Source organism: Xiphophorus maculatus, chromosome 19 (genome assembly GCF_002775205.1).
Source record: "Xiphophorus maculatus strain JP 163 A chromosome 19, X_maculatus-5.0-male, whole genome shotgun sequence".
NCBI classification, from domain to species: domain Eukaryota; kingdom Metazoa; phylum Chordata; class Actinopteri; order Cyprinodontiformes; family Poeciliidae; genus Xiphophorus; species Xiphophorus maculatus.
In genome coordinates, this window is record NC_036461.1 from 21750751 (window position 1) to 21766239 (window position 15489).

General features: G+C 38.9%; 1 protein-coding gene across 4 annotated transcripts in view; it reads right to left on the reverse strand.

Annotated features, from left to right (window-relative positions):
• Positions 1–12095, reverse strand: part of atrn (attractin) — a 148329-nt gene extending 136234 nt beyond the window's left edge. For 3 of the 4 annotated variants that reach the window (XM_023352309.1, XM_023352311.1, XM_023352310.1), the window contains exons 1-2: positions 11584–12095; positions 558–641 (exon numbers count right to left, since the gene is read on the reverse strand). In XM_023352309.1, the coding sequence (XP_023208077.1) occupies positions 558–641; positions 11584–11828 (329 nt within the window). In that variant the 5' untranslated portion in view covers positions 11829–12095. The remainder of the gene's footprint in view (positions 1–557; positions 642–11583) is intronic. The other variant, XM_023352312.1, reaches the window with a different exon arrangement.
• Between the last annotated feature and the right edge of the window lie 3394 nt (positions 12096–15489).

A 15489-nucleotide genomic window follows, 5' to 3' on the forward strand; every position in this document is an offset into this window, starting at 1 on the left:
GCATGACTATAATTCAAAAACATATTCATACTACAGGAGTGCGACAAATGGATTTTATAGATTAATGAAGTTTTCTGTTTTTATGCTTATTTCATTTTTTGAAAATTGGGATTTTTTTTTTAATCACCAAATACCATCGTCACAATCATCTGCCATCTGGTATTTACTCGGACTTTAAATTTAGGAATAAAAAGCACATAAAAAAAAGGTTACAATTTCTTTTTCATCCAAAAAACAAAATTGATTAAAAACAGATTTGATACGAAAAAATATCAGACTTTATTTTTAGGCCACATTAAGCTTTCACATGCTCTCATATTACAGCTCCCTACTTTAATGTATCATATTGTAGTTTTATGTAAAGAACCAAAATTGAGTCTCAAGAATCAATCCAAAGGCATGCCTCATTTGCAGATATTTTTTTTGAAAACAGTTTGAAAACTGTATCATTTCCTGAAAATGTGGCAAAACAAAACAAAAAAGTTCAAATGATAGGAGTATTTTGTTCAGGCGCTGTGGCTGCTGGCCTAATGGTAGTGAGTTTGAACTGTACTTACTGTCCCTCGATAAGCCAGGTGCACTTGGTTTTGTACTGATAGTTTCCTGGGCCATCAGTCAGGTAACCGGACGGTCCTGTGAGCCTAGAGGAGAAATGAGACAGAAAGAAAGAACAAATTTAAATCCACAAATACACTTTTAAACAAATTTGACTTCGTAATTTAGCGCCTTAAAATTGGGCCTCTGTCTTTTTAAGAAGCTCCAGTTCTTTCTGAAACTCCACCTTCATTAATGAATTAATCATTCATTAATGAATCGTTAATTCAGGAAGTTATCATGGCTCCTCTATTAACTCTTACACAAAATTTTTTACCAACGTTGCACTGAGAAGTAGCTCCTATAATGAGCTCAGCAGATCATAAGTTCCACCAGGTGTTTGCTAATTGCTGCTGGCTAGTCTGAAGGAGGCAAGAGGGGAAGGGCCGCTCTGTGAGGCGGAAGCCTGAAAGGTTGGGAACCGCAGCTCAGAGGAGGAGCTGCATCTCGAAGGTGGAGCTAGAACCACCCAGGTGTTTTGCACAGCTGAATGGTTGCCATGGAAATGAAAGAATTTCTCAAACATGGACAAGAATCAAGGCAACATTCAGGAATGTTTTTAATGAGGGAATAACTTAATAATATGATGTAAAGCTCAACGATGTCAATTTTACATGGTACTAAAAGTAATAAAATTGCATAAGAAAAATGTTTAACCAAAAGCTACAAATAGTTCCACATTTTGACAATTGTGCATATCTGTCACAATAGGCTCTTTGCACGTAAGGTGCTGATGTCACATCCGCATGAGCGAAATGCGGCTTTCGCTTCCGCTTTGAATTATAATGACAGCTAGAAAAGACAAAGTCGTATTTCAGAAGCAACTAAAGCAATACTACGAACATTGTTGTCTTCCTAATATAAAGGGCTTTTAAGTTTTCATGGATTTCCAAACATCCCTGAATTAAGAAGACGGTGGCTTGTAAATATGTCGCTACCAGGTAAATTAAACTTTGCTGTAACGCCTCACAGCAAAGTTTGCAGCCTTCACGTCACTCCTGATCAGCTTCTTCAGCCCAAAACCACCAGGGGGAGACGAACGGTGAATAAAGGAGCCTCCTGTGTTATTTCCATGGAATCACTTCTGTATTTAGCCTGAAAGAGCGTTTATGGGAACCAGAGAGCAGACCAGAGCCTGACAGCCGAGCAACTGATCTGCCTGTACAAACTGCTGTAAACACCGTCCTGCTTCACAAGAAGCATGCAAAACTAATAAAGCGAAGTAACACGGAGACCTTAAGGAACACGGCCATATTTTTCTAAAAGCAACAACTTTGAACCTGAACAGTCAGCTGAACTAGAACTCTGACACCAGAGCTGCTCTACTGTTAAGCTATGGGCTTGTTGTTCCTCAGGCTTCAGAAGCAAAAAGCCTGAACCGTAAAATCCCCGTTACTTGGTCTCTGACACTAACGACAATAAACAAGTATAATATACTTGAAAATAAGTACAAAATAAGGTAAAAACATTTCCGTTAGAATGGATTAAAAATGTTTAGATACTTAAGTAGTACATTTTTATAATGAAAATGTCCAAGAATATAACTACTAGCATAAGCTAAAGCTAATGTTAGCCACAAAGTTTAAGAAAGTAAAACTCACTTTCATATCCGTGAACGTATAACGAGGCGAACATCTTAAAACCTTCCTCCAGCTTACTTGTTGGAGCTTCGGATTGATGAACAACATTAATTGTTACCTTTGGCAAGTTTGCTAGCACCTAGCATAAAATGACATTTTCAATAGACCGGAAGCAACCGAGCCGCTTTTCCCTGAACGCGGAAGCTGACATGCAAAGAGCCAATACAGATTTTTAAAAAAACAAAAAAAAAAAAAAAAACTTTGCACTGTTGCGCAAGAGTTGGCCACCAGATCAATGAGTTCAGGTAAACACCAACTTCTGCTGCTACACGTCACTTCAGGCAGCAGATGAGTGAGCAACAGAGTGAGTAAAGATGATTAAACCTCATGGCAAATTACAGGAGGCCATGACACAAACGCTGGTAATTGTACAGTACGGCCTGTTGTTGCCAGCAGAGGGAAGTTCGCCCGCTCTGGGGAGCGAGAGAGAGTAATCATTAACAACAGCGAGCCCACCAACGCCCCCCAGACCGTTGTTTTCCACAACAGTCTCACCTTAAAGTCAGCAGAGTCGGCCGAGCCGAGAACACGCATCGACTGCTGAGCCGCGCGACTCGGCCCAAAGATTACACCTCCAACCTCAAGAAACCTCAGAAACCAGATGTTATTCTGACAGATCTCGCAAGATTTAGAGGATATGCTTCTGGAAACCAAAGAAACTTTGGTAGTTCCAGCCATGTGTGTTGTGAAAGATTACTTTATTCATATCTAGGCAACAAGTACGCTGCAAGCTCTTGTTTGTGAAAGGTTTCCTAAAGCCACAAAGGGACAGGTCAACACTTGCAGGCGGTTGTTTGGGTTGGGAGGCTCAAAGTCCATTGGCAAGGGTGTTTTTAAGAGAATGCCAAACATATGACAGTGCTGCACTAAACGCTACCATGGTGTATCTTGTGACGAACATTGTAGATGCAAACATAAAAGAAAGGGGGAGTAGAATTCCAAGAAAATCTCACAAAAAAACTCTGATTAATCTCAGAACATTTGTTTTTCCTCTGAATTTTCTCCTTTTTTTTTTTAAAAAAAAAAGTGGTTGCCGTATCTGCACTAGTTATAAGAAGGCCTGTCATGATAATAAATTTAGTCAGGCGATTAATTGTCCCAGAAATTATTGCAATAAACAATAATATAGTCATTTTGAGGTCATTTTCAATTAGTAATTATAATAATGGCACAATAATGTAAGTAAAACCAATCAAAGATAAGAAAGAAAAGCTTTAAAGAACATCCAACACCGCAACTGAAAAAGTCTCCAAAATAAAAACAAACAATTAAAATGGATTATTGAAATTGTATTTCCAAAAATAACAATCATTCACTCAGGACAAGGAAAACACGGCAAAAGTGTTTTCCTAATGTTTCTCAAAATTTGTCCAAATGGAAATGATCACACTCATTTTAATTAATCTTGCAATTAATTGATTTATTTCTAATTGTGACAGCCTCAGTTATAAGTCCTAAATAACCACAGAGAGAACAAATTCCTGCCGACGGTTCGGGTTAGTATCACAGGTTCACAGCTTACCAACTGCTTTGAGAGCAGGTAAAGATGTGAGTATCAGTTCAGCGGTTAGCCGGTAATCACAGCTCTCCGGGGCATACAGGGACTCCCAGCCAGCAGACAAGCTGAGCTCCTTCAAACGGAAAGCAGCTTCAGACACTCCTGATCCCAACGTGCCACCCAGCAGCGAGCACACAGCTGCTTTACCGCCTTTCTTGTCACTTATTTTAAAAAAACACAATTTCTACCGACAGATTGCTCAACAATACATGTGATTTCTCCACATTTTGATACATTAAAAAAAAACTGTAGCCAGAAAATATTGGCGAATTTATACTACACTGGATGATGCCATCAGTTGCTAGCAGACGCTGCTAATCCACTTCATTTGCTTTTGCCAAATGGTTTGAACTTTCTCCATTCCTCTTTCGATCCATGAAGCCTCTTTTTTCAACTCCTTTGCCATTTGAGGTAAATGTTACATCCATAAAACCAAATTAAAATCAATTTATGTTTGTATCATGAAAAACACAAATTTATATATATATATACGTATATAGACACACACACATTACATTGTTACTTTGCTAAGTACTAATGCCAACTAGAAAAAAATAATGAAACCTGCTTTATCTACTTTCACTTTACATCAAGAAAAACTCAGATATTGAAGAATTACATGTTGTGGTGCCTTAAACAGGACAAAACACAACCACAGTTGTAATCAGTACACAAAATCTGATATGACAGCAATTAAACCGTTTGTCGACTCATCAGCTTTGGATGACCCACTTAACTTTAACTGAGTCAGCTAACCAATACAACATGTACTGCTTTGGACGGGAATTGAGAGGTAGACTGCATGGTAAGCTACTAGCTAGTACTGCAATACATGGTTAATTATTAGTGAAATTAATTTATTTAGACTAGTTTAAGATTCTTTTTTGTTTTTAGATTAACAAGTTGTGAAAGCACAATTTCCAGATGCCATCGTCTCCAACTCAACGTTGGCTTTTTTGCAAAATATTTGCAGCATCTTAATCAAATTAACACAAGAGGTTAAAATCTTAGACAAATTTAAAACCTCCATATTAAGGCCACCCTGAAATTTCAGTGCCAGATTTTAAATGCAGTTCTTATAAACCATAAATGAAGGTTCAGAATTATAAAAGCCAACCTTCCAAACACTTCTGCTAATTAGAAACATTTTAGTGTGACCTTCATTTATTTGGAAACGATCTTGTCTTTCCATACCATTCACAACCAAAATTTAATCTGCGTTTGGAAATTCAATAATTTCATTTGGTTTTGCCTGGAATGTTCAAAACTTCAATTAGTTGGGGTCCGCAGATGAATCTGAACCATAACAGCAACTGATGCCCTGAATGAATCAATGTTCTTCTGTCAATGCGATATGTCCCAGCTTTCGAAAGCGTCAACGCTATAAAAGCACTGTTTATAACATTTTACAACCATGTGGCGGTAAATATTCAATGAAATGGCCCTTTTACATTTTTACAGTGGCTGTGAATGCAACAGATATGATAAGATCACTAGTATCACTCCCAAGGCATGACCATCATGCCTTGGGAGTGGCATGGTGGCAAAATAAGGCTATTGCGAATTCCTGATCTAGAAGGCTATATTGATTCCAAAACCAGCTTCTGAGCTGATTAATGATAGGAAAACCCTTTAATCATCTGCCATATCAGAAGTTTCAATCAGAAGTCAAGTTCAGCTATATGTAATACAGCTTGGTGTGAAGTTAGATTACAAAAAATTGTCAAAAAAGGAAAAAAAAGTCGGTGCATCTACAGCTATTGTATGCCAACCATTTTTTTCTTGCTAATATTTTCTGGAAAGAAAGTACGAATAGCGACTGACCAGCCTCAGCATGTTTGTTACAGTCTAACCAAGACTAAAGCTAGCCTATTCAGGACTAAACCTAGCCTATCTGCGCTAACAGGCAGCAGAGAAATACAGCAATCCAATAGGTGATCGCATTTTGCATTAAAGATAACACTAAAGTGTTCTCTTTTTGTCACAATATTTAATAATCCCCTGATGTTAGTAAATATATCTTATGATAATAGTTGCATTTTTCTGAGTTCAAATAGTTAGCATGCTAGCACATCAGTTTCTGTTTGTGTATTATAAGACTGGCGGGCCGCCAGGCTAAGCATCATTTGTTTATCCATTAAAAAAAAAAAATTTTTATAAACCTGTAACAGTGACGGAAAAGGCAGGGGATGATGGTAGGTTTCTAGCTGTATGTTCTGCCCCTAACAAAGTCAACTATGAAACTACCGTTAGCATACATATAGCAGATTAGAACCACAACCCTGAAGCCATGGCAGGCTACCTGAAACTTTGTCTCTTTTAAGTGCCTTGCAAGAAACGACATTTTCATAAATTCTACAAGCGCAAAACTCTTTCAGCTCATCGCGCTGGTACGCGGTTACACATTACATTAGAAAGCCAAAGAATCAGAGTTAGTGTCCGTAAGTGAACACACGTCAGAGGCTTACACTGGCTCTATGTTGCACAGACAAGGACCTTATTCACAAATCTGTCCGTCCACAAAAGAATAGCGACTCAAGACCTCAATCTGTTTAAAAAGAGTACTCTTTACAAAACCATCTCGTACTAATAAAAATGCCATGGCTTGCCCTTCGGAGTGCTTTTTGGCTCCAACCAAGAAGGACAGAGCCGACTTCTGTTGCTATAATTTATTATTTAATTTGCTCAGCCTTTGGGTATCAACATTACAAGCAATAATTATGGCTACAACTTGGAGTTAAACTAATAAAAGCAACACAGGATACCATCTAAAGCAGCAAAAATGTATTCTAAGAGTCTGGGTTCCTGAGCATTGTATGGTAGCATTGTCTGCATGTTAAATACAGACACAGACAGCAGGCTCCCCTCTGAAAAACCACCAGTTTTTAAATCAACGCCACTGATAAAACACATAGTGGAAAAAACACAGAGTTTACCCTTCCACTTGGAGATAATTAACCTGACTAAAATAGGTATATAATGAACATAGACTGCAAATGTGGCCTGTACCAAATAAATTGGCTAGCTTAGTCTGATAGACTTTCCATGGGGGAGTGTGTGCCGTGCATTTCTAGGTTCTTATTGGGAATTCAGTCACAACATCAACACTTTAGTGGCTAGGAAGAACTAAAAGTTTCTGAACAGGAGTGAAGGGGAATTTTCATTGATTTTTTCCTACAAAGCACTCAGCAAAGGAACAGAAAGTTCAAAATCTGATTTCAGAGCCATGGAGCATCAAGTTCAGATTTTCACATTGAGTCGCTCAGACCCTTTTTTTTTTTTGGCAAACTGGGCAACAGGTGGGCATATAACTGGCTAAAATGCAGTGAGGTCTTTAAAAAATTAAGCGAGACAAAGCACAGAAATGTGAGAATTATTTTACAATCAAAGGTCAACTTTAAAGCGAGAGAAAGACCTTAGCAACATTGCTCCGTTTTATATTTTAAAGAGTCCATCTCAAAGTTTATGATGAATTAAGAACATTTGTGGGAAACGCTGCAGATGTAGAGGAACTAGAGGAACAAGTTTAAATAGAGAGAAAGTACAAGTTGTAGGTAATCCTCTAGTGTAGCATAGTGCTATTAAATCATACGTATAACAATAAAATCCTATTTAACTGCAGGGCTACATAATACCAGCTGCTCTCTTCAAACACTAATGTAACCACTAGTGCTAATTTAAATAAAATTTATGATCAACCGTTACAGAAAAGCAATATTAGACTGCTGTATAAATTTTGTCTCTATAAATAATAAAATCGATTCTATAGCTTAATTCGATTTTTGGCCTACCATGTTGTTTGGTAAGCATGTTTTACAGCCTCTATTTATTTAGACTTTTGATTCAGATCAACTCTGACAGAACATTAGGGCCAAGTCGAGATTTATCTTATTTTTAATAAGAAGTAAAGTCATAATATTAAAAGGATACAGTCATAACGACACAAGAATGAAGTTGTACAATAATAAAATCGGAATATTATGAGAATAGTCTCCGTAGGACCAGAATAACAGCGTACTATTAGGAGAATGAAGTAGTAATTTTATAAGAACAAAAAAAAATTAAATGAGGAATGTTGAGAAACTTGTGAAGATATACTTTGCTGTCAGTTTTACAGGTAGAGAAATACTTAATCTTTTAACACCTCAATATTAAATTACTGTCAGTAGCAGCACTTTGAAACGATTGTGAAAACAACTGAGCCTGTTTTGAAAGAGCGACACAGAGGGAGTCGGTCTATAGAAGCTTTTTATCCTCAAACAACTTTTTTCACTTAACTTTAATGCATTCTTCTGGTAAAACCGCATCATTATTCTGCTAATATTACGACGACACTCTTAATTAAACAAAATATTTGCCATTGTACAACTCACAGAAGGGATGACTGAGATAAAAGACAATTTAAAGATATATTTTCCATCTCTTGAAATAGGAAATCGGACCTGATATGAAAAAATGTTAGATTTTATTTTTAACCCATCTCACCCAGCCCTACTTATATTTAAACAAAGGGAATTATGCTGCAACTTTTTTTTTCCCCTGCTGGATTTGTTAGTACAGATTACCAACAAGGTTACGCTTGGATCGTAACCTGTGGGATTTAATCACAGCTTTCAATGACGCAGTTTGCTTCAAATCATTGATTTGTTTTACTGTCAACCTTTGATTGTAATGACAAATACCAATGTCTCTTTGGGTTGTAAATGTTAATTAACGCGCAAAATAGACATCGAAACTATTCTGTTGCCTTTCAGGGCTCCAAGCGACAAATCTGAATCGGTTATGGCAGGCTTTATGAATACTAGAGATGAGAAACTGGCAAATAAAATTATGCAGTCAGATAAATGAAAAAATTCCATTAAAAAAAAAAAAAAAGGGCCACGAACCCAAGATTGTGGTTTACCAAACCCCTCGTGCTGGTGGTCTTGAGCATGTAGAGTTTCAGCCATGTTTCTTTTTTTTTTTTTATATTATTTTCCTTTGTGTAAGCACGACCAAAGGCAAACCGCTCCGTCCAGACAGCACCGACCCTCACATGTGCTCAGCAACTGGCTGGGCTTCCTTTTCGTCGTCCAACTGCTGAGCCACACACAGCAGAATATGGCATGGCTTCCACGGGTTCAACTTTACAGCCTAACAGGCTGGCACTGTGCTGAGGCAGCATGACACGAGGCAACAAATTAAACCCAAGGAAAGATGGCGCCCACGCTGACTCGCCGCTTAGCCGGTGAAGACGCGCCAACTCGCTGCAAAATCAGGAAGATCGGCTTCCGCGCTCGACTCCATTCAGGGTCCAGAGGAGGTAAACGAGGGGAAGAGTCATCTTTTACTCTGCTGCTCGTTTGTGTCGAATCGGTGGGATGATGTTCAGAGAGGCGCAGTGCTGTCCATAGCAGTCGGTAATATGATCAGCACTTGGTTAGGCTAAGTGAAGCTGTCATCAAGTGATGCAGATTGGGGTTTTTTTTCCCCTCTCAGTGAAACCGTAATGTACTTTTTTCTGCTCTTAAAAAAAATAATAAAAAAATCAATTAATGTGTTTACATTCCTGCTGGTATTTGCACAGTCTTATATTTTTACTACTTTTTTTTTATTAAGAAATTTATGTAATATCAAAGTAGAAAGTACATGGTGTAGTACATTACATTTTCACTCACTTTTAATAAAATTTCCACTTCTGTTTTTCTGCACTGGTATATGCTGTATTGTAAATAGACTTGGTTATTAAACTTCAAAACACATGAATATCATGTACTTTTTTTTTTTGGAAAAGTGAACCGACATTGCTTGGATCATGAGTCTGACTTTCCTGTTTCTAAGAACTGCTCAGTATTTTCTCTTATAGTCTCGTAGAGTATATTATGATTTGTTATTTTTAATGTAGGTTTTTACATACATTGCCTTTAACACTTTTGCAACTTTTTTTGTGTGTGAACTATTCTATCTCATGCTGCTGTTACACCTGAATTTCCCCTTTTTGGGACAATAAAAGGCTGTTTTTATTTTTTTTTAAACTAGTGATCCAAAAGGGAAGTCAACTCTACTCTGCTCTGTTCTACCACGATGATACGAGAGGACGTTAAGATGGAACTGTCGTATTCCACATCCTACACTGGGGACAATTTGCGAGCGTTTCCTGTATTTACCACCACATTATGAACTGCAACCCGCAGCTGTTTCCACACAGTTCAAAGGCTTTATCGTCAGGTAAATATTGTCCAAACAGAACGCGAGTAAGCCGGACGCAACAAATCAATTAATCGCACGATGACGTCAAAACAAGCGAGGTCGTTTCCATTTGTAAGATTGTTTTTCTGTCTACCAAAAAGCTGGATGGTGTTTTGGTCTCAACTTGGTGGTTTTTTTTAAGGGCAATTTTGTTTACAGAGACTCAAGGATACACTTATTCATTTTGGATATTTAACATGTCTTCCAGTTTCAGTGTTAAATGTTTGTCAGAAATTAACGTTTATTGATCTTTCATAGGGCGTCCTTGCATTGTTATACAATTACCGTTATATGACTTCAAAACAACAATCTCATCGTTTATCGCAATAACTTCAATTTTATGGTCCAGCAGAAACTGTTACCGTGACAGGCCTAAATGCTCACTCCCTTTAATGACAAGGTTTTTAAGTATTATGTACGTGTCTAGAGGCCTTTAGACCATACTTAGTTTTTCTTCAGCTTTCTTCAGATGGAAATTGGAAGAAGTCACATCAGTGCCTTGATAAAGTTTCTCTACTTTTTTTACATGTTATGTTACAAAGCCAAACTTCAACGTATCTTTTCAGAATGTCATGCGACAGACCGAGTTATAACTTGACTTAATTGAATAATTTTAAAGAACAAAAGGGAAATCGTTTACCAAAATGTTTGCGTTTAGATTTAGTCTTAATGAGGTGCTTTCTAGAATCATCTTTCTCTGCTATTACAGCTGTCTATCTCTTAGGGAAGATCTCCATCAGCTTTGCACATTTAATAAAAATTAAAATGTTTCGCCTTTTGCAAAAGGAGCGCTTTAATCAGCGCAGCAGTGTATCTTGGAGATGAAAGCATCATGCTATGGGGTTAGGCGTTGATGGAAAGACAAATGAAGCCGAATAAAGAGAAATCCTGGGGGGTTAAAAAAAAGTCTTATAGAAAGTATGAGACTTCAGACATATAACCAGACTAGTCAAGAAGAGTTTAGATGCTTGAAAATTGATGTTCAGACCCTCTTCATCCAATCAGACTGAGCTTGAGCTGCTGTGAAAAGATGCTAATGTGTGGATAGACACATTAGCATTAGTTCACCCAAAATATGTGCAGCTGCAAACTCCAGTGAAAGATGACTGTGCAGATGTACAGATGTCATGTTTGTCCCCCTGATTTTTATGTGTAAAAAAAAAACAAACAAAAAAACGAACAAGAACTAATGTTCTTACAGTTTCTTTGCACTTCATAGGTTCATACTCTTGAGGTTTGTGGTTGTGATATTTTAAAGCTTTGATATTTTTAGTACGTTGAATTAACAGCCTGAATAAATACCCATCAAAGAAATTTTGATTTAGACTTAAAGAGGACAATTTTCAGCGGAAAGCCTGGTTGGTGTGCTAATTTGTATCCAGTCGAAATTACTTTTGAACTAATTTTCTCTCATTGCCTTTGAAGTTTCACATCAGTCCCTGTGTTGTAGCAGTGGCAGAAACTGTAGCAGTAATAGTAAAGCGCTGTGCTACGTCTAACGAAGAGCAAACCACCGGAACCGGCCCTAGTGATGAAACCAGCCGTCTGCTGTGCTCGGTGTACCTGAATCGCCCTCCGCAGTGCTGGCATTGGTCCCCGACCCAGCCGGGGAAACACACACAGCTGCCCGTAGCGGTGTTACACTGTCCGTTCATACACGGTTTGTCGCATTCCTTCGCCTCGGTGAGACCCGGCAGCCCGGAGAGCAGCACGACGGCCGAGAGCAGCAGCGCGGTTGTGAGCATCAACCAGCTCCGGCCGGGGCCGGAGCCGGAGCCCGAGCAGGCCCACCGCGTCGCCCCGTACATTCTCTCACAAAAGATGGCTGCTTGAGGCAGGCGGTCCGCCGCTTCGGGGGATAACCACCCAGGGAGCCGTCAGTCTGCGTGGGCTCTTTCTTTATCGCCGCGGTTGTAGCGTTTCCCTGGAGGTAACAGCGGAGGCTCTTCGCTGAAGGAAAGGCTTCGCTGGTTACTTAGTTCCCATCATTTCAGCGGCTGTTTCCCAGCGCCGCACCGAGCCGCATATTGACGTCCAGAAGTGACGTTATGGCGACGGAAATGCGCAACGCAGCGTCCGTGGCCTGGAACCTTTATTTTGAAAACAGGTAATAAATCCCGCCTCCTCAGGTTGGTATCTCCGCTGTGAATCTCGGTGTCATTTCTCACATCATTTTAATTTATTTGTTGTAAAAAGTTTACTTGTACAATATTATTCTGCTCATTTGCACTCTTGCATTGCTCGTTCATATGAACACCATTCACTCTTTCAAACTCATAAAATACAAAGTCAAACGTATGAGATAAAGTCATAATTGATAACAGGTCATAATTATGAGATACAAAGTCATAATTTCGACATTCAACTCGGTAGTTTTGAGATTATGCTGTTGATGTTCAGTTAAAAAAAACATGCAGTTGACGTGAATGAGTCCTGCATTTCAAATATTTTAGTTTGAGAAGGTCTTCAAGCTAAAATGTTTAATGGCTTACAGTTTCATGTAAACACTAACGTTTCACGTTCAAATAACGTATGCTTAGGCTACATATTATAATGTTATATTTTATTAGGTATTGTTTGTAACTGGAGGGAAATCTGATTTCTCAAGACCACGGGATGTTTCAGAGGAAGTCATTTAACAACTGGGAAAGAAATAAGTAGCTGTTGGACAAAATCATTTAACAATTATCATACAACGCTATTATACAGACATAAAAACACCTGGTAAAGCCATATGTTTTATCACTTGCCATTTTGTGCTGCCTTTTTATTTTCAATTACTTGTAAAAACAAAACACACACACAAAAAAAAACAGTTTCAACAATTACATTTTTCCTGAAGGTATATTGATTCCAGCTTATGACTAATGCGAAGTTCTTTTCAAGTTAGAACAAAGAAAGTTGGTGGAAGAAGAAGAATTGTGAGTTCATCTGAAAGGCAGTGGGTTTGTGTTTAGCTGATCAAAAAGAAAACAAAGCATAATCAGATTTAGAGGCTGATATAACAGACTGACTTGATGAACAGAATATTGCAGATAAAACTACCTCTTTTGTAGTTTTCCCCCTAACAACCAATCAGAAGAACAGCAGCGGTGACTCAGACTACCCCTGCAGAAATGCCAAACAAGCTTCGACACATTCCCCTCGTCGCTCTCAGGTTCGCTCTCCGCTGACAGGATCCAAAGCACCAGGCAGGGTTGGTGTCAGATACGTTTACGGCCTGCAGTGTTCATGTGCGCCTTCGCAAACTGAAATCTGTCATTTTTAATATTTCTTGTGAAGTAATTGTCTTCCTCCAGACAACCCACAGTCCTGCAGCTCCGTTTTTCTCTTCAAGACATCTCGGCTGATTTCTTTGGACTTTCCCACCGTTACAAAACAAAAAAAAAGCATGGTGTTCTAGGTGTGGAATTAAAACACATCCACAGGTGTGACTCCAGCTAACTCAAATGTGTTGACTAACCTGTTTATCATCATCATCTGGAGTTTCCCTTATTGTTTAAAGAGATAGTAGAGTAGAATAGAAATATCTTTTATTGTCCCCACTGGGGAAAGTTCAGGTGCAACAGCAGCAAAGTGACACGCAATTGAGTCTTGTAGCTTCACACAAAGATAAAAGTATAAAAATACCAAGTAATATATATGTATAATTTGAATAAAGGGTCAAGAGTTGCATTATTTTGACATGGGAGGCTTGAGGGGAAGAAAGCAAGCAAGCTGTCATGTTTGATGTTTTACGAAGAACCTTTGCACAAAGACCACACCTGATAAGAGAAAGACATTAATCGTCCCTCGCAGTAATCAGACTTCAAATGAGCAGAGAGAGAATGGGGGGAAAGACATAACAAAGGGGTCAAAGGTCAGGATTTGAACCTCTGATGGCTCAGTCAAAAGTAATATTTCTGTATTTGATGCACCAGCGTAGCCCCAGGTAACAGCCCCACTGGCACAAACAAAGCCTGGTTTTTGAAGTAATGGTCTTTGTCTGTGGGTTTACACAGTTTGTGAGCTGAACTGAATGTTCACTCTGTGTCCTTAACGTGTCCTCGATTAACCTTGAGCTTAACTTCTGCCTCAAGCCGGCCGGTGTTATCCAATGCCAGAAAACTCTGTCCCTCTGAAACTGTAACCAGACGGGTTCAAAACAGTAACAGTGTACATGTGTTTGTGGTACAAAGGTCAGAAAAAATAAAAATAATAATCTGACCTGGTCACATCACACAAAAAATGTGGTGACATCACATTTTTGCAACTTATGTGTGCTGATCAGTGTTGAGTTAGTGCAAGGACAGGCAGACAGGTAGTGATGGGTTAACCGAGAGGCACAGAACCAGTGCCATGTGTGAAGCCCGATCAAAGAAATCAAACGTGGATCAACTTGTTGCACACAGACAAAGAAAGAAATGATGAGGACCAGTGCAGTGCTTTGGGATTGATGTAAAATAAGCCCAAAAAACCCCATAGATGTTTAGAGACTAACCTTCATTAAATAATATCTGAGGAAATTGTAGCCAAAAGTTTGGAAATGATCAGTATCGTCGTGGTGCGTCGTTGTGAGAATCAGACCCAAATGCAAGCAGAGGTGGCGAGTAGATGGTGGATATTTAATGAGAAAATAACAAAACAATGAGTTACAAAGCAACAGGGAGGACATGGGGAGCGAGAGCAGGAACAAACAGGAACCAGGTACAAGGAGGTAACAGAAAAATCCAGTGAGGAATGAAGGAGACTGGAACTGTCAGTGCTGGAACAATGAAATGGGACTGATTGATAACTGGGTGCAGCTGTGAGGGCGGAGGAGAAGGCAGGCCGAGGGAGAGAGAGGGGAAGATGGCACAGTGGAGCCAGGAGAAGCTGGGAAAACATGAATAACTATAACCAACAATAACTAAACAAACACCAAAAAAGGCTGATCAAAAGAAAAGACTGAAACTAAGGCTAAATAGGGTTAAACAACGCAGGTGGACAAGCAAACAGAACTCATACTTTAAATAAACGTACCAAGTTTTGTTCAGAATCTTCACTCTGTAATCTTGGACCTAAAGTCAGTGTTAGACTACAGTTAAACCCTCTTGTCGTCCGGAGCCCAAAGAGTTAACTGCTCTGGATTAAGAAGAAAAATCCCTGCTGAACCTCAGAGACAACATCTGGCCAGACAGAAGACACCTTAACTCCACCATCCATTACTGACTGGGAAAAATCTCAGCATCAGTCAGGGTTTGGCCCATAGATGAGTTAGTCCAACATGACAGAATGAACTGTGGAGGTTAACACGAAGGTCAACATTTTACACTGTAGATTCATTGCATAAATGCTGTTTGATAAGAAAATACAAAATATTTATCCATGCACAGTCATGAGTCTACATATTCATACATTTTGACTTATTTCAGTTTTACTGATTGAGTGACTTAGAGGGTTCTCCTTCATAGATCATGTTTTGGGGAACACCTTGTCAGAAGCTTGAAT